Source organism: Girardinichthys multiradiatus, chromosome 13, assembly GCF_021462225.1.
Source record: "Girardinichthys multiradiatus isolate DD_20200921_A chromosome 13, DD_fGirMul_XY1, whole genome shotgun sequence".
Classification (NCBI taxonomy): domain Eukaryota; kingdom Metazoa; phylum Chordata; class Actinopteri; order Cyprinodontiformes; family Goodeidae; genus Girardinichthys; species Girardinichthys multiradiatus.
The window spans coordinates 26,616,010-26,637,661 of NC_061806.1; the positions used below are offsets into that span (position 1 = coordinate 26,616,010).

The 21,652-nt window shown below is 40.5% G+C and overlaps 1 protein-coding gene across 1 annotated transcript in view; it reads right to left on the minus strand.

Annotated features, from left to right (window-relative positions):
• Positions 1–21,652, minus strand: part of csmd3b (CUB and Sushi multiple domains 3b) — a 642,003-nt gene that overhangs the window by 95,035 nt on the left and 525,316 nt on the right. Inside the window, exons 21-28 of the mRNA XM_047383297.1 lie at positions 17,114–17,230; positions 16,577–16,792; positions 15,358–15,546; positions 11,845–11,945; positions 11,558–11,626; positions 11,234–11,390; positions 8,289–8,480; positions 2,938–3,064 (exon numbers count right to left, since the gene is read on the minus strand). Coding sequence (XP_047239253.1) covers positions 2,938–3,064; positions 8,289–8,480; positions 11,234–11,390; positions 11,558–11,626; positions 11,845–11,945; positions 15,358–15,546; positions 16,577–16,792; positions 17,114–17,230 — 1,168 coding nt within the window. The remainder of the gene's footprint in view (positions 1–2,937; positions 3,065–8,288; positions 8,481–11,233; positions 11,391–11,557; positions 11,627–11,844; positions 11,946–15,357; positions 15,547–16,576; positions 16,793–17,113; positions 17,231–21,652) is intronic.

Below are 21,652 nucleotides of genomic sequence, written 5' to 3' on the forward strand. Positions count from 1 at the left end.
GAACAAGACCCCGAGATACTTAAACTCCTCCACTTGAGGCAGGAACTCCCCTCCAACCTGAAGAGGACAAGCCACCCTTTTCCGGTCGAGTACCATGGCCTCGGACTTGGAGGAGCTGATCCTCATCCCAGCCGCTTCACACTCGGCTGCGAACCGCCACAGCGCATGCTGTAGGTCTTGGCTAGAGGGGGCCAGCAGGACCACGTCATCCGCAAAAAGAAGAGACGAAATCCACTGGTCCCCAAACCAGACCCCCTCCGGCCCTTGGCTGCGTCTAGAAATCCTGTCCATAAAAGTTATGAACAGGACCGGCGACAAAGGGCAGCCCTGCCGGAGTCCAACATGCACTGGGAACAGGTCCGACTTAGTGCCGGCAATGCGGACCAAACTCCTGCTCCGCTCGTACAGGGACCGGATGGCCCCTAATAAAGGGCCCCCGATTCCATACTCCTGGAGCACCCCCCACAGGGCATCACGAGGGACACAGTCGAATGCCTTCTCCAGGTCCACAAAACACATGTGAACCGGTTGGGCAAACTCCCATGAACCCTCGAGCACCCTGTAGAGGGTATAGAGCTGGTCCAGTGTTCCACGGCTGGGACGAAAACCACACTGTTCCTCCTGAAGCCGAGGTTCGACTATCGGTCGGACTCTCCTCTCCAATACCCTGGCGTAGGCCTTACCAGGGAGGCTGAGGAGTGTGATCCCCCTGTAGTTGGAACACACCCTCCGGTCCCCCTTCTTATAAAGGGGGACCACCACCCCAGTCTGCCAGTCCAGAGGCACTGTCCCCGACCGCCACGCAATGTTGAAGAGGCGTGTCAACCATGACAGCCCTACAACATCCAGAGACTTGAGGTACTCAGGGCGGATCTCATCCACCCCCGAAGCCTTGCCACCGCGGAGCTTTTTAACCACCTCGGTGACTTCAGCCTGGGTGATGAAAGAGTCCAACCCGAGTCCCCAGCCTCTGTTTCCACCACGGAATGCGTGATGGCAGGATTGAGGAGATCCTCGAAGTACTCCTTCCACCGCCCGATAATGTCCTCAGTCGAGGTCAGCAGTCTCCCGCCCCCACTATAAACAGTGTTGGCAGAGCACTGCTTCCCCCTCCTGAGGCGTCGGACGGTTTGCCAGAATCGCTTCGAGGCCAACCGGTAGTCCTTCTCCATGGCCTCACCGAACTCTTCCCAGGCCCGAGTTTTTGCCTCTGCCACAGCCCGGGCCGCAGCACGCTTGGCCTCACGGTACCCGTCAGCCGCCTCAGGAGTCCCACAAGCCAACCACAGCCGATAGGACTCCTTCTTCAGCTTAACAGCATCCCTTACTGCCGGTGTCCACCACCGGGTTCTGGGATTGCCGCCACGACAGGCACCGCAGACCTTACGGCCGCAGCTATGGGCAGCAGCATCGACAATAGATGCAGAGAACATGGTCCACTCTGAGTCTATGTCTCCAACATCCCCCGGGATCTGGTCGAAGCTCTCCCGGAGGTGGGAGTTGAATACATCCCTGGCCGAGGGCTCCGCCAGGCGTTCCCAGCAGACCCTCACTATGCGCTTGGGCCTGCCGAGTCTGTCCGGCTTTCTCCTCCAGCGGATCCAACTCACCACCAGGTGATGATCAGTGGACAGCTCAGCCCCTCTCTTCACCCGAGTGTCCAAAACATGCGGCCGAAGGTCTGATGATACGACAACAAAGTCGATCATCGACCTCCTGCCTAGGGTGTCCTGGTGCCAAGTGCACTGATGGACACCCTTATGTTTGAACATGGTGTTCGTTATGGACAATCCGTGACTAGCGCAGAAGTCCAATAACAAAACACCACTCGGATTCAGATTGGGGAGGCCATTCCTCCCGATCACGCCTCTCCAGGTGTCACTGTCGTTCCCCACGTGGGCGTTGAAGTCCCCCAGCAGAATAATGGAGTCCCCGGGAGGGGCACTATCCAGCACCCCCGACAGGGACGCCAAGAAGGCAGGGTACTCTGCACTACCACTCGGCCCGTAGGCTGAAATGATAGTCAGAGACCTCTCCCCAACCCGAAGGCGCAGGGATACAACCCTCTCATCCACTGGGGTAAACCCCAACACGAGACGGCTGAGCTGGGGGGCAACAAGCAAACCCACACCAGCCCGCCGCCTCTCCCCGTGGGCCACTCCAGAGTAGAAGAGAGTCCAACCCCTCTCAAGGAGATGGGTTCCAGAGCCCACGCTGTGCGTGGAGGCGAGCCCGACTATTTCTAGTCGATATCTCTCGACCTCCCGCACAAGCTCAGACTCCTTCCCCCCCAGCGAGGTGACATTCCACGTCCCTAGAGCCAGCCTAAGCATCCGGGGATCGGGCCGTTGAGGTCTCCACCTTCGTCCGCCACCCAATCCTCTTTGCACCGGTCCCTCACGGTTCCCCGTGCAGGTGGTGGGCCCACTGGAGGATGGCCTCGCGTCTCTCGTTCGGGCTTGGCCCGGCCGGGTCCCGCGAGGAGCAACCCGGCCACCAGGCGCTCTCCGACGAGTCCCGACCCCAGGCCTGGCTCCAGGGTGGGACCCCGGCTCCGCCGTACCGGGCGACGTCACGTGCCTCGATATTGTGTTCTTCATGAGGGGTTCTTGAACCATTCTTTGTCTGACCCATCACCTAGAACCTGTTTGCCATGGGAGACCCTACCAGGGGCATTTAGGCCCCAGACAACATAGCCTCTAGGATCATTTGAGCACTCAAACCCCTCCACCACGTTAAGGTGACGGTTCAAGGAGGGGTTCTTTAAGGGTGATCAATCTAAATCAGTATTGGCAGGTAAGAGTCACACAAAAGCAGTGATTGAAAATTGGCCACAAAATCTCTGATCGGTGCATCATTAGTAAAAACAAAAACGTTAAAATATGCCTATTTAAAAGACATAACTAATTAGACATTACTAACAAGGACACACATTACCTCACAATATTACCAGAATCCACTTCAATGGTCCAGGTGCAACGAAGGTTGTTGTCATATGGAAAGGGGTATCCAGGAGAGAGAATCCTCCCTGAAGATTCACCCTTAAAATGACCACCGCACTCAGCTGGAGGTTTTACAAACAGACATGAGAGACATTGCGTTGTAGTTAGTATAAATACACTGTAAAAAGTGTTAGATTTTTAGAATACTACGTTTTGCATAAAAAGGGCATTACACACCCACCGCTGATGCCCTACAAATGCTAAATTGGTAAAACAACACTAAAATGTGTTAATGAGGAATGACAAGTCAACCATTCATCTGTGTCTGGTATTTGTTTATCAAGGCAATCACACCGACTAGGTGGACCTCAGGGGCTGCTTAGTGATCATCAAAGAGTGAAAGTGATTAAAAAAAGAAACCAACACTCCGCCTCTGCATCTTGCTGTCTTTCTCACTCTTTCTCCTTAAGAGAACATGAAGAGGGTAAGAGAGAAGAAGGGGAAGAAGAAACAAAGTGCTGATCTTGCACTCCTCCCTGAAGAAATCACCTCACATTATATAACTAAAATAATTCCTCTTTCTCACTTTGTCTCTCCCCGTTATATACTTTCACAATCTTCATCCCCTCTCTTACTTTTCCTCCCTCCGCAAGTTCCTCCTCCCTTAGGCTCCTCATCACTGGAATATATTATCTCGGGTAATAGGAGCAATATACCACGTTAGGATGGAGAGAGGACACAGTGAGAGAAGGCAAAAGAAAGAGGGGGAAAGGCAGAACCAAGGGGTATAAAGAAAGAAAAACTATGAGTAATAATAAGAAATATAATATTAAGACCAGCGGTTAGATGAGGTCACAGTGTGTCAGTGCTAAAGTATAAAGTCAGGGAATTTTAGCCAGTGGTTTTATGAGTCTTTCATTATTAATAGTTGAAAAGGAGAGAGACTTATTAAGCTGAATTTCAAATCAGAAAGTTGAAAGGCAAAAAATGAAGGAAGGATGATCTTGACAACATTGAGCTGACTGCTGTGCCTGTAGAAACAGAGTTTGTTAGTCTGTTTGAATGAGCTTTGGGTATAGTAGCATGTTTTTAATCTGTTCAAACTGTTCACTGTTTTGTCACTGTAGTGATAACCATATGTTTTTTTGCATTTTAAACACTGTTTGAGTGACAACGTTAAACACCAAGTATTGTCATAAATAAATACCAGCAGGATACACTGGGAGTACGTATACATATATACATACATACATACATACATTCATATATTCCTTTACAACACCAACATAACGTTTTATGAGAAAATTCCGATTTCTATTATTTATTTTTTTTTGGAGTGTATATACCTACATAAGCAGAGCTGAATCTGTAGCTATATCACAGCCTTTAACAAAAAACAATAAGAAAAAATTAAATATCTAATTTCAAAAGTAATGATCTCATAGGTTAATCATGAGGGAAAAAAAGTCAGAAGCATTTGGTTTTAACTTAGGTTTCCTTTAATGTATTTTACCACACACTGACTTTGAAATGTTGAAATGTTAGCAGAGATGTTCATGACATTTTTCCAAACTCGACTTGACTTGAACCGCCTTAAAGAGGCAGGTCCAAGTCAAGTCTCAATACTTTAGCCCAGAGTCAAAATAAAGTCTTTGAAAGGCATGATCTAGTCAAGTGTCAAGTCTTTAAGAGGTAAGTTTAAGACCAGTCTCAAGTACTTTGCTCCAAGCGAAGTCATTAGTCAGCGAGGAGCAAATCACAGTCAAATCTCTGAGGTTTAAGGACAAGTCATCGCTCAGGCCTTTTGTGATTCTGAAATTAACATTCTTATATTGGATGCATGCCATCTAGTTTGCGTAAAACACAGAACTTTGTGAATTTTAATTATTAACATTCAGCTTAGTTTAACAGAAGACCATTTAACATATTTCTGTCCCAAGACATTTAAACAAGCAAAAATATGTTCAAACTGCCAAAATGCCTGGTTAATGATATCTGCCTAAAAGTGAGAGAATAATATACTGGTAGTAAGTAAGGGTTATTTTGTTTTGATATTACCCATAGTCATTTAGTGCAGAGTTTAGTTTGAGAGTTATAAACAGGCTATAACAACAATGACATCCCGTGTGCCGATAATCAGCATTGGCATCACTTCCAGTGGCAACTCCACAGACACTATTAACAATAATGACAACCCATTTACCGATAATCAGCATTAGCTTCCACAAAAACAGCGGCAACCGCATTGGCAAGCTTTTACAGCCTGTCTGGCACCTTCTGGCATCCTCGCGGAATCCCCTGCCACCCTGCGGCAGGCTGTGGCAGTTCCGGTGGCAGTTCTGCCTGCCACTGCCACAAATTGAGCTCGGCCCTGGTGCAATTCAATCAATTTCTCGGCACGTTTGCAATGTAATGCAATGCAGAGCGCCCCCTACCGAACAAGATGGGTAGCAGAGAGTTGAGGAAGAGCGGCTGCTGACGTCACTCTTCTGTGCCCACCGCTCAGAATGCTTTTTCGTTTTTGAGTTCTGGGCAGTACTTTGCGGGCAGACCATAAAAACGAAAAAGCAATGTCTGCTTTGTTTTATTTTTGATTATGGCATAAAATGTGCAGTCATGAAGAAGAACATGCAAATGCAAATAGGATGATTGATTACTAATTTTATTTATGGGTCAAAATAATGCAGCCACATTCTTAAACTCTGTTGTCAAGCAATTTCCATGATTTTAAATAGTGCTTCAGTTCACTTTATCTTGACAATCTCTCAAATACACTGGCTTAGGTAAAGGAGAAACTGAGCGACCTAACATAAACAAATTAGGGGAAACAATTGTGCTTGGATATTTTCAGTTGACAAAATCACAAAAACTAGCTGTAAATCCTACCGTTGACATGCTACTATCAGCATGAGCATACCATGTTAGCATACTAATATTAGTGTTGGCATACTTTGCCAGCTCTAGCCAGATTACATAATGGCTATAATAATTGATATATATCTATATATAACTATGGTACACTACCTTTCCTGTGGGGATCTAGTTTTAGTGAACTGTGAATAAGTCTAATTTAGATTACCACTGCAACATGGTTGACTTGCTTTATAATAAATAAGTGGACAACTCATTTGTCTACACAGGTTGTAATACTATGACACATTAATATAATTTCATGAGTTCTGGAGGCCTAAAAAGACTGTGAAGCTAGTGAGAGAACATTATTGATTTGTTTATGTCAATATTTCTGAGTGTGGTGTGATAAAGATTCATCCGTTTGCATACTGGGAGAATGAAGTGAAACAGTAGTGATATAGAGCGGAGTATATAGAAATGTGTCAATACTTCAAAGGGTGTCTTTTCCCATTGTGTTTTATTGTTTCTATAAAATAGCAGGTGCTTAGATGCATTATTCTGTAGAAAACAAATAGACTATTAAAACTACATTATGGTGCAATTCTTTTGAACCGGATGGTTGCCTAAGCCTTTAACATTTAACAGAGACATCAATAGACGTTGATAGGGCTTCTGTTCTTGTGGATGTATGTATGGGTGTGTTTGAGCAGAGAGGATACATGAGTGCAACCTCAAGGAAAGGAAAGAAAAATGGCTCCTATAAGCAAGTAGTTATGCATATGGGTCAGTGTATCCAGCTGGTATAATCATAAAAGGTTGCTATGATAACACAAAGAAATCAATGCAAAGTTTTAAAAAGAAATTGAGCTCCCACCTTTTTTATTTCAAGCTTAGAGAGAAAATATTGTCTAAGCAAAAAAACACTCTAAGCAGAAAACCACTTCATTTATTACAGAGCATGACCAAACACCTCAGGAACTCATATCTCAAGTCAGAAACTATGTTCATGAATTTATGGTGTAATATATTCTGTTGCATGCTCAACTCATATTAAAAGGCATTCAATTCTTGGAGCAATTCTTTTCTAATTACTCATTATTTTTGTTCATACTATATACTGTAACTGATTTTTGACCATATTATCCCTCTCAACTTGTCAAATAATTAAGGTTGGCAAAGTTTGTTGAAGGGCATAGAATTCTTCTCTAGTCTTTCACACCTTTTCTCCTTCTCAGTTTTGATTACTCAGGGTTGTGACCTCCAAATGCATTAAGAAGGATGAAGACTTAATGATTGGGAAGGTATGCATTTATATGACTGACAATTCATGGTGGAAAGAGTGCAAGACTTTTAATGAAGAGAGTTCAAGTTTGAAATCGTGTAGCTTTTGCAATAGTTCACTTTGTAGCAGGCGAAAGTGTGTTCTATGTCTGCTCTGCATGAAGATGTGAGGCTTGCAGGCCAGCTTCTTTACTTTAATCACAGTCTCCACAGCTTTGTACCACCACCAAATTTGCTAGTTAATGAGTTGCCTCCCAGGTTTGGATTTCTCAACAGTTTCAGTTGCTTCAACATAGACCATCTTGACAAGGTAACTCAGAGGAGAAGGTAATACTCAGTGATGTAATTTTTATTTTAATATTAGGACACCATCTACCAAATTTCAACATTTTATTTAGAATGCTTCTGTAAAAAAATGGCAAATAATTGTGATGGTTAATAGTGAGTCAGTATATTTTGCTTAAAATTATGGCAACAAGTTTTTAAGGTCAATTGTTTTAGATGGTGTGAACTGACCTTAGAAAAAGTTATTGTGATGTGTGGATTTACACACAACTGTAAAAAGAGATTGCTTGAGTCACATGCTGGTTAACACATACCATAAAGGCTGTTTTAAGAATGGCGGCATGCAAGTTCCCAGCACCTTCATGTGCTTCAGGAAAAGTACGTTTATTTTTGGTTTCATGGAAACTTGTGGGTTTTTGTTTTAAATGGAGATTTGGATAAACTTCATTGGTGTATAAAAGTTTTCTTGTTATGGAGAACAAAATGCATGCCTATGAGCTACAGCCTGTAGGTGGAATGTAGTAGGGACAACTGCTGCCCAATGAACGGTAAAGGAGTTAGTTACCATGGAGACTAAACACACTGGCTGGTGGAGAGGCACTGTTAATCAAGGAGTCACTGACTTCTTAGCCAAGTCCCCCTGTTGCTTTGTCCTTCAATATTCTTAAAACACATTAGATGAATAAATTGTTGCTTGTTGATAATTGCTGTTAAAGCCCAGTCATCCAAGGGGCAGTACTCTGTCTGTAAAGTACCCTCAAAAGATCTCAGTTTGTAGGATAACCTTCCTCTATAGCACAAAAACTATTTGGGCACAGAATCACTTTGCATGAATATGTATAACAGAGAGATACAGTATGTGCTGACACCCTGTATGTATTTAAATGATTTTCAATGTGTAAAATGCATCATATAGCAAGAACATACCTATACAAGAGGGCAGAGGGTTATCCCAGGCTCTTCTTTCCCCTGTCATACACTTAAGTGTCGAAGCTCCGTGCAGAGTGTAACCAGGCTCGCATCTGTATGTAATGCTGCTGCCAGAAAAATGGCCTTGGTCGTTGACCTTGAATCCGAACTGAGGCACGCCTGGATCTTCACAATGAGATAGCTCAAAACCTAAAGATACGCAAAATAGAAGGAAGCAGATCCTGACAATGTAGACTTTTAAAATTGCCCACAAATGGAACATGTAGGGCCAATATGTGCAAAACAAATTTAGTTCTATGCAGATGCACAGCAATTTTCCATGAATATTTAGCTCACTCAAGTATTCTGTTTTTAAGCTTCCTGATATCACAGACTCTGTTAAGCTCTCATCTCAATTTAATAGAAAAACCTAAAAAGATACATGAGACATACCGTTATTAGTAGTGATACTGGAGCATGTATACACTTTATCCGATTTAAGGTTGTTTTTCACAGTCTGTCTGAGCGCAGTTTCCATGGTAATATTCTGAATATGCAGTTGGTGCACAGTTTTACAGCGTAGGATTTGAATAGATTTATAAATAACCTTACAAGACCATTACCAGGATTTGATCTATGACATTACCCAGAAGACAGGGCATGCCAGCATTTGAGCTTTCTCTTGGCAGAGTGATGCAGGTGAATGTCTAAATCCTTAAATATGGCCATTTGGAAAGCAGTGCTTTTTTTCAAGTGAGCAACACAAACACATCTTTCATCATCCTGGGAGTGAATGGCCATCCCATCGCAAATTTTATTTGTTACAATATTTGAAAGAAAGCAAAAGACCATGAATTATTTATTGAAGTGCGTCTCAAGAGTTATACTGGATTACATCTTTTATCCTTCATATCAGACTCACATAAAATACATTCAAGCTTAGAGTCACAAACAAGAAAAAAAGATGTTAGTGCAAAGAACTTAAGATCAATATCCTTTTCTTTCATATACTAAAACAATTTTGGAAAAGTATGAAAACAGCGAGTAAGTGTTGTTTCATGCCACTCAATCAGCATAAAGACAATACAGCCTCAAATAAATACAGAAACTATGCTAAGAAAAACATTTTCCATGACTCAGCTTTATTATGTAGAATTCATAGATGAAATGAGAGGGTGCTGTCAAACATGTGCACAATGCTTCATCCTACGCTGACATCTAAGCTTCCAAAGCTTTGTGATAAAATGTGACTTATGTCCGATAATTCTTTGGTTTTAAAGACAGTTGTCTCTATTACCTGTTTACCAAGTTATTTTAGGCAAACACAAATTTAGAATATCATAATCCAATTTGGGGCAGGAATTAAGAAAATCCATCCTGATACATAAGCTATGACATCTGTCCAGAGAAATAAAGCAGTTATCTGCTACTTACACTATTAGGAGAACATAGCATTTGATCTAGAGTTCTTACATGAACAAGCTACATGTAATAACTTCGCATTTCACGAGTTTATTCGAGGTAAATTTTTGTTTCTGCAAAAATTATACAGTGCCTTGCAAAAATATTCTACCCCTTAAACATTGTCACATTTTGACACAGTACAACCACAAACCTCAATGCAGGGATATTATGTGATAGGCCAACACAATGTAGTGCATTATCATTAAGTGAAAGGAACATGATATATGGTTTTGTTAACCTTTAAAAACAAAAATCTAGAAAGGTTGTTGTGCATTTACATGTGGCCTTCTTTACTCTGGTAAAACTAAGTAAGGTGCAACCAAGTGCCTTCAGTGGGTTCCCGTAGAGTGGGTTAATCTCAGAATAAATGTAGCTGTTCTGTGAAGTCCTCAGAGGTTTGTTAGAGAACATAAGTGAACCATGAAGACCAATAACACAGCAGATAGGTAGGGATAAAGTAGTGAAGAAATTTAAAGCAGGGTTAAATTATAAAAGAAAATCTTAAGCTTTGAACATATCATGAAGCACTGCTCAGTTAATCATCTGAAATTAAAAAGCAAGCCTTAGAAAAAATGTTCACCTAAACTAACAGGCCAAGCAAAGAGCATAAATCGGAGAAGCAGCCAGCGGGCCTGTGGTAACTCAGCAGGAGCAGCGAAGATCCACAGCTCAGGTGGAAGAATCTTTTGACAGCTTCAAACAACTGGACTTTATGGAAGAGTGGAAAGAGGAACGCCACTGTTAAAAAAATGTGAAAGGAAGGTCCATTTGCAGTTTGCTATGAGCCATGTAGGGGACACAGCAAACATGAGAAATGTGTTCTGCTAAGATGAGACTAAAACTAAACTATTTACTTACATGTAGAAGGTGCAAATGGGTTATAACACTACCTCCTCCCACACCCTGAATAAACTATCTCTTACTTTATTCAGTGCATCATGCTGTGGGGGTGCTTTTCTTAAGCAGGAACTCAGAAGCTTATCAGAGTTTTAGGAAGTGTGATGGAGCTAAACACATAGGTCAATTCTGTATGAAAACCTGTCATAGCCAGCAAAAGACTTGAGACAGGGGTGACAATTAACCTTCCACTGGGACAGCAAACCTACACATATAACCTGAGTTAATGTAAAAGGGTTCAGATTAGAGCAAGTTCATGTGTTAGAATAATCAACTGAGAACCAGTGCCAAGATTTTTACTGAGGCTTTACTTTAATCTGACTGATTCTAAGCTATTTGGAGACTGTAGATGTGCAAAGATTAAAGATGTGAAGGTGTAATTGCAGCAAATGAGTTTTTAAGAAAACATTGGCTAAAAGGATGCTGAACAAAAAAGCACACCATACTTTATGAAAATCCTACATAATATTTATTTCTCCTTTATAATACATAAACACATTGTGTTGGTTTATTACATTAAAACAATACAATACATTGAAGACTTTGCAAGGCACTTTAAAAGCATATTGTGAGATGATAAAAAGCACATTTCCCAAACTTACTTGAGTAGACCAATTTGAATCCTTCTCCAGTGTCTTCAGCATCACTGTAAAACTCCAGCCAGAGGTGGTTTGATGTGGAAATCAGAGTGAGGCCTAACATGGAAGAGCCAGTGAATGCTCCAAGGACTTGAGCTGTGTTATCTTTACCGTCATAAATCTGTACAAATAAAATAATAAATAATTCATTATAAAACATACATTTAAAAAAGCAAACGGCACTAGCCTGATTAAAATTTTTATGATTTACTTTTGGCATTTGGCATAGATATCAGATATGTGGAATGATACAGACATCCCTTAATGTATGTGTGTGAGAGCATTTACCTTGAGAATATCGCCCTGGGCAAGATGAAATGTTCTAGCTGAGATGTTGATGCCTTTCCCAGCTTGCACCTTGAGTCAACATGGAATACAGATTAGGTTAATCGATGAGCAACTCAGACAATATGCACTCAAAATGCCTTGAAAAAGGCTATGAAATTCTACAAACCCCGATACAGATTTTACCATTTTCCAACAAGGATTTGTGGGAGTCTCTGTGGTCCTCTTTTACAGTATATTGTATTCAGTAAAAGACTATGGACAAATGCTATGAAGATTTACAGCTTTACCTGGATGCTGTAGATGCACTCATGGTTGTTATCGTAGTTCATTGGGTAGTTTGGAGACAGGAGTATGCCTTCATTATTTATGACTGAAGAACCACACTCAGCTGAAGACAAAGAGAATATGTATTGAAGATAAAACATTACATAATTTTTATTTCAATGACATTCATATTGGAACCACAATATAAACTTTGTTTGAATATATATAAAACAATCTGTCTTAAATCTAACAAACTGTGTGTATGATAACAATTCATTATATAAACATCTGAGCTTTCCAGCTCTTAATTTCTGTTTTGCAGTGCAAAGTTCAGAAGTTAATTTACTTAAATACACTCGCTGCACTGTTCACATCTGGCCCCTATTGACAAAATTCATGCCTCTATCATTTCTTTTTTTACTACCCCCTATCTTCCTCCCTCTCTCCCTTCTGTTCTGTGTCTATACTTGTGTAATAGTCCTATTACAGCTGTCATATCATCAATAAATCACCCTGCTACAGTTTCCATTTAGAAAATTACCTCTTCACCCTCTCCCTTTTTCTTCTTAATTTCCCCGTTCTTGCGCTTTGTCCCTCACTTCCACTTTATATCACCGGTGTCCCCTTTATTCACCCTTATTTCATTCCACCTTTCTCCTTTCCTGCTCTGTTATAACTCTTGTTCTTTTTTTCCTTTTATTTGCATCTCCATTATTTTTAAAAAAAAGAAACCACTTTGTTGCCTATCTAGCTCATTTTAGACGCTGCTTCATAAAAACATAGACAAATTCAAAGTAACAAGCAGAATACCAGTCATAATATACATAGTGCATTATGGAAGTCCCCCTTAACACTGGATTAAGACTGCACTATAACATTAAAAATTGGAATGTGGATTGGAACAACACTGGAACATCCAGGACATGAATGGTCTTTTTAGACTTCTAGAAGAGATCTTTTAGGGTACATTAAGAATGTAGTGTGCTCCCCACTACAACTGATGGAGCATGAGGGTTGGCAGACTAGATGAGCCTTGTAAGAGCAATGACAGCTTATCGTTGACATATAGACATAAACAACATAAACAATCAACAATTTCCATGTCCATAAATGCAGTGCTAAGATCTGTATGTGCTGGGCTTCCACCTAGATAAGGCTCCTAGCTGTGGAAAAGGACATACACCTCCAAATTGTGCATGTAGGCTGGGCGACTGAAGGAGGTTGTGAGGTCAGGCTGCAGTTCAAAGTCAAAACAAACCTGGCATGCTGTCAAAGAGAAGCCCTGTACTCATATTTAGTGATAAGGAGAAGAAAAGAGGGTGCAAGTAGCGGCTCACAATGTTTATTATACAATGATATGGTAGGATGGACAAAAAAATCACCCATAAAAAACCTGTTTGAAAATTATGTAGAAGGCAGCAGTGCAATGATTGCCTTCACACTGGAAATGGGTTTTCCAAATGTGCCATGATCTAGCAATGTTTAACGGTCTTGGAGATTCTGGAGACGTTGGGGCAGATTTAATCTGGTGTAATGGAGTAATATGGAACCTATATTAATTTGCAGTGGTTTGAGGACCTCACACATTAATGTTCAGCAGCTACAATATTTTTTTGGGCAAATAATGTATTATGCTTTTACACCCTGGCCTTTAAGTATTACACCTAAAATAGCCCAGTTAGTTCTGATTGGTCAACTGAATAATTAGAAAGGGCCAAGTGCAAGGCAGGGGTTTGTATAATATTAAAAGGTGCTAATGTGTTTATTAAGCCAGGCTTATGTGAACTTGATTCATTGTGAAAATCTGAACGATTAACAAGTAATTTTAGTAAAAAATAAACCCCTTTGGAGCAGACTTTGATGCAACATTTTAAAAAGGGTTTATAAGACGGACAGTGACTAATGTATGAATATGTGCTCATGTATCAAGAAACAGCATATTGCAAGTGCTTTCATCTTTTCCAATTCACCTTGAGCTCCATGGTGAGCATCATGTCATGTAGCAAATGCAACAGAACATACAACACAGGAACAAAATATAGGAATTTGCAGTGTGGTACAAAACACGACACACAAAAAAATCATCAGTCTTGTCACACTGATGACAATGAACCAAAGACATTCACACCACTACTGCAAATATCATACATAGCTGAAAATAGGATTGTAGTGTGAAATGATTTAACATTTAATCTCAATTACTGCATGGTGTTCGCTAAGATCGGATCTCTGTACCTGGATTTTCTTGCACTTTTTCATGAGAAAACAACACCTCTTGTGGGAGAGTGTCGCAGCAGGCAGTGTCAAATCCCCTTCATTGCTACATGTGCTCCCAGATCAAATCCTATTTTATGCGTCCCTTATTTGCCCTGAGGTGTCAGGTTTATGGTGCTCATCCTTTGGATTAGACATATACAATCCTTTGAGGAGCAGGGGGCAACGATTCTCTGGTGGTCTGGAAGAATTTGTGAGGCTATTGCCCTGTTTAAGGACAATAGCCCCAATGAAAGCCAAAATGAACACAGCTAGAGAAGCTTATTTTTCAGTCTCTTTTAATTATTTCATTTCATCATAAATTGAAGTTTTTAGCAAACAAAAATATATATATATATATTACTCCAAAACCCTTTGTTCATGCTGCATATATATATATATATATATATATATATATACATATATATATATATATATATATAATTGTCCTATTGAATAGATGGACTGATGGACAGAAATTCTGTTTTGAGAATTTCTGTTAGAAATACAATACAATCATCACAATGCCAGCATCTGTCATTATGATATCCTTCATATGAAATGCTGTGTTAGTTTAGCGCCAGATGTAATAGGACACATACCTTCCACTTCTGTCTTGTTAGTCCACAAAATATTTTTTACAAAGGTCTTGGGGATTATTACAATGTTTTTAGATAAATCTAGAATAGGCCTTTGAGTTCTTTTTGGTCAGCAGTCTTTTCATCTTGGAACTCTTCCATGGATGGCATTTTTGCTTAGTCTCTTTCTCATCACTGAAACATGAACTCTGACCTTAAAGGTTTAGATGTCAAAATCATTTCTTGTGATCTATTCAAATTTGAGGAGTTGTGCTCCTTTAGTAATTAAAAATGGGCTTGTAAATTTTGAGAACTCTACAGTACTGGATTGTAGGATCAAATTTGTGTCAATATAACGAGGGGAAAATCTTTGACCTTACTGATAATATTCTGAGGGGACCTTAAAAATAATGTCACTAGTTTTCATATTTTACCAATGGCAAATGAATGAATGTCAAATTAATTTCCAAAAAATACACACAAATAGTTTAGCTTTGTTATGAGCTGAAACAATTTGCAAACAGCAAAAAAATTGGAAACAAATCGCTTTAAAGAAATTTGAATTTCACGTTTCACATTTAAATTTTAATTTCTTTTTACTAGTATTACATACATATACTATTCGCACAAGGTAGCCAAAACTCAATGAAACACAACAACACAGCAGTAATGTAGCCTTAGACAAACAGAAATATGATTACGTACCAACACATCTTGGTAAAGGAGCGCTCCACATTCTACGCCCTCCACCCAGACAGATCAACTCTGGTGCCCCCTCTAGGCGGTATCCTAAGTTACAGGAAAAGGACAAAGTATCTCCGACCCCAAAACTGTAGCCATTTCTCTGGCCAAATTTTGGCATACCAGGGTCCTCGCACGGCTCCAGAGTATATTCTGTTGAAAAATAAAAAATCAATGAATATCTATTAAAGAAGAAGGAAATAAACCAAATTCAGTGGTGTAGCTGTAATAATGATAGCATTTAAAAGGCCTTCAGCAGGAACCATCTATGACTTTTTAACCACTCAGTATTGGTGCATAATCATTTAAATAATAGGTTGTGAAAAATTCTCTATTATCTAAATAATATAATTTTTTAATGTACGTTTTTATGTAAGTGTATGGACAATTATCTAACATCTTGTTGGACTATGCTGAGAATTCTCAGTTCAGCTTTCTCAGTTTGTGTTTAAAAAAATACACCATGATATTTATTTGATTTATTTGTTTTAGCTGGCTTGGATCAAATCTCTTGTGACACCTCCCATGTGTTACATTCTGACTATCAGCTTATGCCATCTGGGAGGCTATAAAACATCTCACAGCATGAACTGAGATTCATGAGCTCCTTTACTCGAGAGTGAGAAAGAGCTGAAAGGGTAATCTGGTCATTGTTATTTTTTGAGGGGCAGATGTAACCTCAAACTTTCTGTTCTTATCTCTCCCCCCATCACCCGTTGACATAATTTTATGAACATATTGGCAAATTAGAACTTTGGAGAAAAAAACATGTTGTACTGTATCAAAAAATCTTTGTTCACAATGATTACATAATTTTTTGTGTAAGTGATTATTTATTATTTATCTTCTGTCTTTAATTTTCAGTCATTTGTATTTATTGATTTTTCTTTGTTTCTGTCTTCAATTTCTTTTTTTGGTGCTACAGCTATTTATTTTCCTAAAATTACTTATGTATCTCATTTATTATTTTAGATTGTCTGCTATTATTTTGTCTGCTTTCAATTAAGGTTTTACTTTCACTGAGGTTAAGATGTAAACTAAATGAAACTTATAGTCTTTCCGGATGTGAATAAGAAAAAAATATATACATATATATATTTTATTGTGGCTTGACTGCTGACAGGAAAAGTACCCTGTGATTTTGTGTCATCAATTAAGACTGGGACATGGAGAAGTACAATACCTGAGAAAGTTATGTTGAACCCCTCATATGAGATGGAAAAGTCAGAGATGAATCGTAGCTGTGCTTTGAAGTTGCCATAGAGACCGGCATTGATGTTGCTAGGCAACTCATTGCCGGTCAGTCGAGCCAGAGGTTGCAGGAAGCTCCCGTTCTCGGTTACCAAAAGGTAGTCGTGTTGGTCCTCAAGATGAAAGGAGTTGAACTGAAACTGGACTCCTGTTTGATACACATGGACAGATGGATATGAACACAGAGCAGGTTCCTGCACAACACGTTATAATAAGCAGAAGTATTTTTACTAAAAAAATCCAACCCTGCAAATATTTTTTACATAATAAAATAACATTGTGCAACAAAATTTTATAGCCAGACAAGTTCATCTAGCCATCTCTGAGTTTGAAGCAGCACAAGGTTGTAATGCAGGTTTGTTGCTGAGGCACAGAAGCAACTAGCTCGCTGAGCTTGCCATGTCACACTGTACTGTCTCTCAGTCTGTCTCTATCTATTAGGGAGTGAGGATCTTTGCAGCTTGCTTGCCTTTCCCATGGCTGACTTCAACAGTCCAGGTACAGTTGAGAGATGAAGGGTAGCTGTCTGGAAAGCCGGGACTGAGGATGGTTCCCCAGGGACCCCTGACATCCCCACCGCACAGAGCTGGATAGATTGAGAGAGACAGTGTGGGAGAGAGGGGCAGAGGCAGGGACAGATGAGCAGAGACAGGGGACAGGAGGCAGAGAGAAGGTTAGCATCAGATTGTTGATTGCTAAAACAGATAATGTTTCCCTGTGGACCTTTAATACCACCTCTATGAGGCCTACACACACAAATACTGACACTTGGCTGATTCCAGCCAGGCAGAGGGAAGGAGATAGAGAGCCACAGAGAAATACATAATCTAAGAGTTGTGGGTAAAGTTTCACACTTTAAATTGGTGTTTATTTGTACATTAGAGTATGGGATAAATGTTCTTATACTCTGGAATCTCCTATACACATCCATGGAAGGACATAAATGCTATAACTAATCTGAAATTTCCCCCACAGTGTGCTATAATACAGAAATGGCCTTAAACTAAATGAGCATATGACAGCAATATGTTTCTGTATGAGGGTAATATAATATTGAGGGATAAATATAAGCCCTTATTTATCTCTTTAAGTTTGCGATAGAAGCAAATTATTGCAATCTCTACAAGCCAGGAGAAATTAACGCAGCACTCTGAAAACATTAAGTATTTATGGCAGTGTTATTATATACTGCATTTCATTTGAATTTATAAAACATTATCACCATGTGAGCTGTATGCTGTATTCTATTTTTGACTGCTTCCATGATACAAATATTCACATAGCCGTACCTAGTTTGTAAATACCGATCTTTTTTAACTTGATTCTGGGTGATTGTGATACCCCCAAGACCATGGTACTCAGGGTGGGGAGCCATGTAAACCATATGATGGACATTTGATGATTCCCAAGGGTTCTAAGTCAAGTTGTGACTGAAAAAGGAAGATCAGTGTTCACTTCAATCACCTTATCATTTTATTTTGCAAAACAAAACAGTTAAAATATAAACAGTCTCATAAATACCGTTACACCGAGGTTCTCTTATTGGTATGATTTACAGTCAGAAGGATATACAAATACGTTTAAGTGTATTTTAACACACTGTGTTTCATATTAGTTGTTCTGTATCATTTTATTTGCATATATCATACGATTTCCCCTTAATGCTCACTTCAACTACAATAAAAATGTATTATAAAACAAAATAGTAGCACTGGTGGAGCTTAAAGTTTTGTGTTTGCATTTTTGGTGTAAGCACAGTTTAATAGGCATTTTTGTTTTGGTTCTAAGACAAATATGCCACACACAATATGGTGGATGCACTGATGCATTGTCTCTATTAGGCAACTAAGCTAATGAGGTGTCTACCATTCAAGGTCGATGTCCACAAAAGCTACTGGGAATAAAAAAAAATTAAACAATCTCATATTTAAGTACATCAGACATGCACCAGTCTTTCACAAACAGTAGATGAGCATTACAAATTTAAGGTAAAGTAAAAACTTATGCTGAACTGTGTTTGCACTGCAGCCCACAGGATTATGCTCCAGCCACAGAGGGAGAGCAAATCTCAGCATAAAGGCAAAGCAAAGAAGAGCAAAAAACAGAACTAGAATAAAGAAAAAGAAAAGCTCAAGAAAATGTTTAACTTGTCTTCCTCAACATTCTGCATGTATAGTATGTAAGTAAGTAAGTAAAGTTTATTTGTTGAGCGCCTTTCTCAGATCAAACCATCACAAAGCGCCGTACAGAAAACAAATAAAATAACAATTAGACTTTTACCTTTATGAGTGGAAATTTTCTCAGCTGACTTTGCAGGTACCTGATAAACCATGTTTCAGTCAACGACTATCATGAACTAACTTTACCCAGTCACATTAATAAGATGGAGGCTAGAGTTTAAAATTAAATTTGCCTTAAAACCAGCATTGAAAAAAATGGAGACCTTGATGACGATGTTGTTGTTTTGTCTCTTCCTAATAAGGAATTATTCTTGTGAGCTTAATGCCACAGCAGCATCTATGCTAATGTTGTTAGTAGCCTCTATTGTTGACCTTCATTAGTCTGAAACAGCATCCTCAAGCTACAAACACACAGTTTGAAGCCTGTAAGATCAAGATAACCAGTGATCTTCTGCAGACCTATAAAAAGCTAATCTATACAAGTTCTTAACAGGTGATGCATAAACTGTTTGTGATTAAACTTGGAGTTGAAAGATCCAGGCTGCAAATTAGGCACTTCAATTCAATTCAAAAATACCTTTTTAATCCCAAAGGGAAATTAAATGTTGTTGTAGTTCATTATGAAGTTCTCTTCAAAGAGCCTTTGTAGATGCTGATGGCTGTGGGCAGGAAGGATCTCCTGTAGCGCTCCGTCTTACAGCAGATCTGAAGAAGCCTCTGACTGAAGACACTTTGTTGTTGTAGGACAGTCTCATGAAGAGGATGCTCAGGGTTCTCCATAATGTTCCTCATTTTATGAAGAATCCGTCTTTCCACAATGATCTCCAGAGGTTCCAGAGGAGTCCTCAGAACAGAGCCAGCCTTCTTTATCAGCTTGTTGAGCTTTTTTAAGTCCCTGGCTCTGATGCTGCTTCCCCAGCAGATGATGGCAAAAGATATCACACTTTCCACAACAGATTTATAGAAGATATGCAGCATCTTGCTGCAAACACCAAAGGACCTAAGCTTCCTCAAGAAGTACAGTCTGCTCTGTCCCTTCTTGTAGTTGGCTTCACAGTTGCATCTCCACTCTAGTCTGTTGTCCAGGTGAACATCGAGGTATTTATACTCCTCCACCACCTCCACTTCTTCTCCCATGATAGAAATAGTTTTTGACTTATTCCTGTTTCTCTTAAAATCTACAATCATCTCCTTTGTTTTAGTCACGTTCAAAATGAGATGATTGTTTCCACACCATGCCACAAAGTGGTCCACCACCTTCCTGTACTCATCTTCTTGTCCATCTCTGATCCACCCCACAACTGCAGAATCATCTGAGTATTTCTGCAGATGACAGGAGTCTGTCTTGTACTGGAAGTCTGAGGTGTACAGAGTGAAAAGGAATGGTGAGAGTACAGTCCCCTGTGGTGCTCCTGTGCTGCTGACTACCTGGTTAGACTCATAACCTTTCAGTCTCACAAACTGTGGTCTGTTTGTCAGGTAGTCTTTGATCCAGGAGATTGTTGAGGCCTCCACCTGAGTCTTCTGGAGTTTCTGACAAAGCAAATCAGGTTGGATTTTATTAAATGCACTGGAGAAATCAAAGAACATGATCCTCACAGTGCTGTTGGCTTTGTCCAGATGACAGTGGGTTTGTTGAAGCATGTGTATGATGGCATCTTCAACTCCAACTCCACAGCGATAAGCAAACTGAAGGGGGTCCTGATGGTTTACTGATTGCTTACTCAGGTGGGCCAACAGGAGTCTATCTAGGACCTTCATGATGTGGGATGTCAGGGCAACAGGTCTATAGTCATTGAGGACTGATGGGTGAGTTTTCTTTGGTACCAGAACAAGACAAGAGGTCTTCCACAACACCAGAACCTTCTTCTGGGCCAGGCTAAGGTTGAAGAGATGCTGCAGAATCCCACAGAGTTCCTCTGCACAGGCCTTCAGGACTCTAGGGATGACATGATCTGGACCTGCAGCCTTATTCCGATTCAGTCTCTTCAGTTGCATCTTCAATTCTTGAGACACACAGGTGGAAGGGGGAAGCAAAGGAATCATCAGCATCAGCATCTCTGATATGGTTGAAGGCAAACATGTAGAAGCAGAAGGGTCTAGGGCTGAGGTGGAAGTTAAACAATTTGAGGTGTTACTGGACAGCTGTGGGTCCTGTGGGTCAAATGAGGGTGGAATGTCTGTTTGGCTGTGAGCAGGAGAGGAGGATGCAAAGCCTGTTTCTGAACCGAACCTATTGAAGAATGTGTTCAGTTCATTGGCTCTGTCCAGACCTTCATCGCTCCGATCATCCCTCTGCCTGAAGCCCATGATCTTCTTCATCCCTGTCCACACATCTCTGATATTGTTTTGTTGGAGCTTGCTCTCCAGCTTCTTCTTGTACACCTCCTTGCTGTCTCTTATCTTGACTTTAAGTTGCTTCTGTAAACTCCTCAATAATTCTCTGTCTCCCTCTCTGAAGGCTCTTTTTTTCTTGTTAAGCAGGTCCTTCAGGTCACTGGTGATCCAAGGTTTGTTATTAGGGAAGCATCTCACGGTTCTGGTGGGGATGATGTTATCCACACAGAAGTTTATATAGTCGGTTACACACTCAGTCATACCATTGATGTCCTCTCCATGTGGCTGGCACACTGTGTCCCATTCTGTAGCCTCAAAGCGACCTTGCAGAGCTTCTTCAGCTTCGTGTGACCATTTTCTCACAGTCCTCTTTATTACAGGTTGCCTCTGAACAAGGGGCTTATATTTCAAGCAGAGAAAAACAAGATTGTGATCTGATTTGCCTAGAGGAGGTATTGCTGTAGAGATGTATGAGTCCTTGACATTTGCAT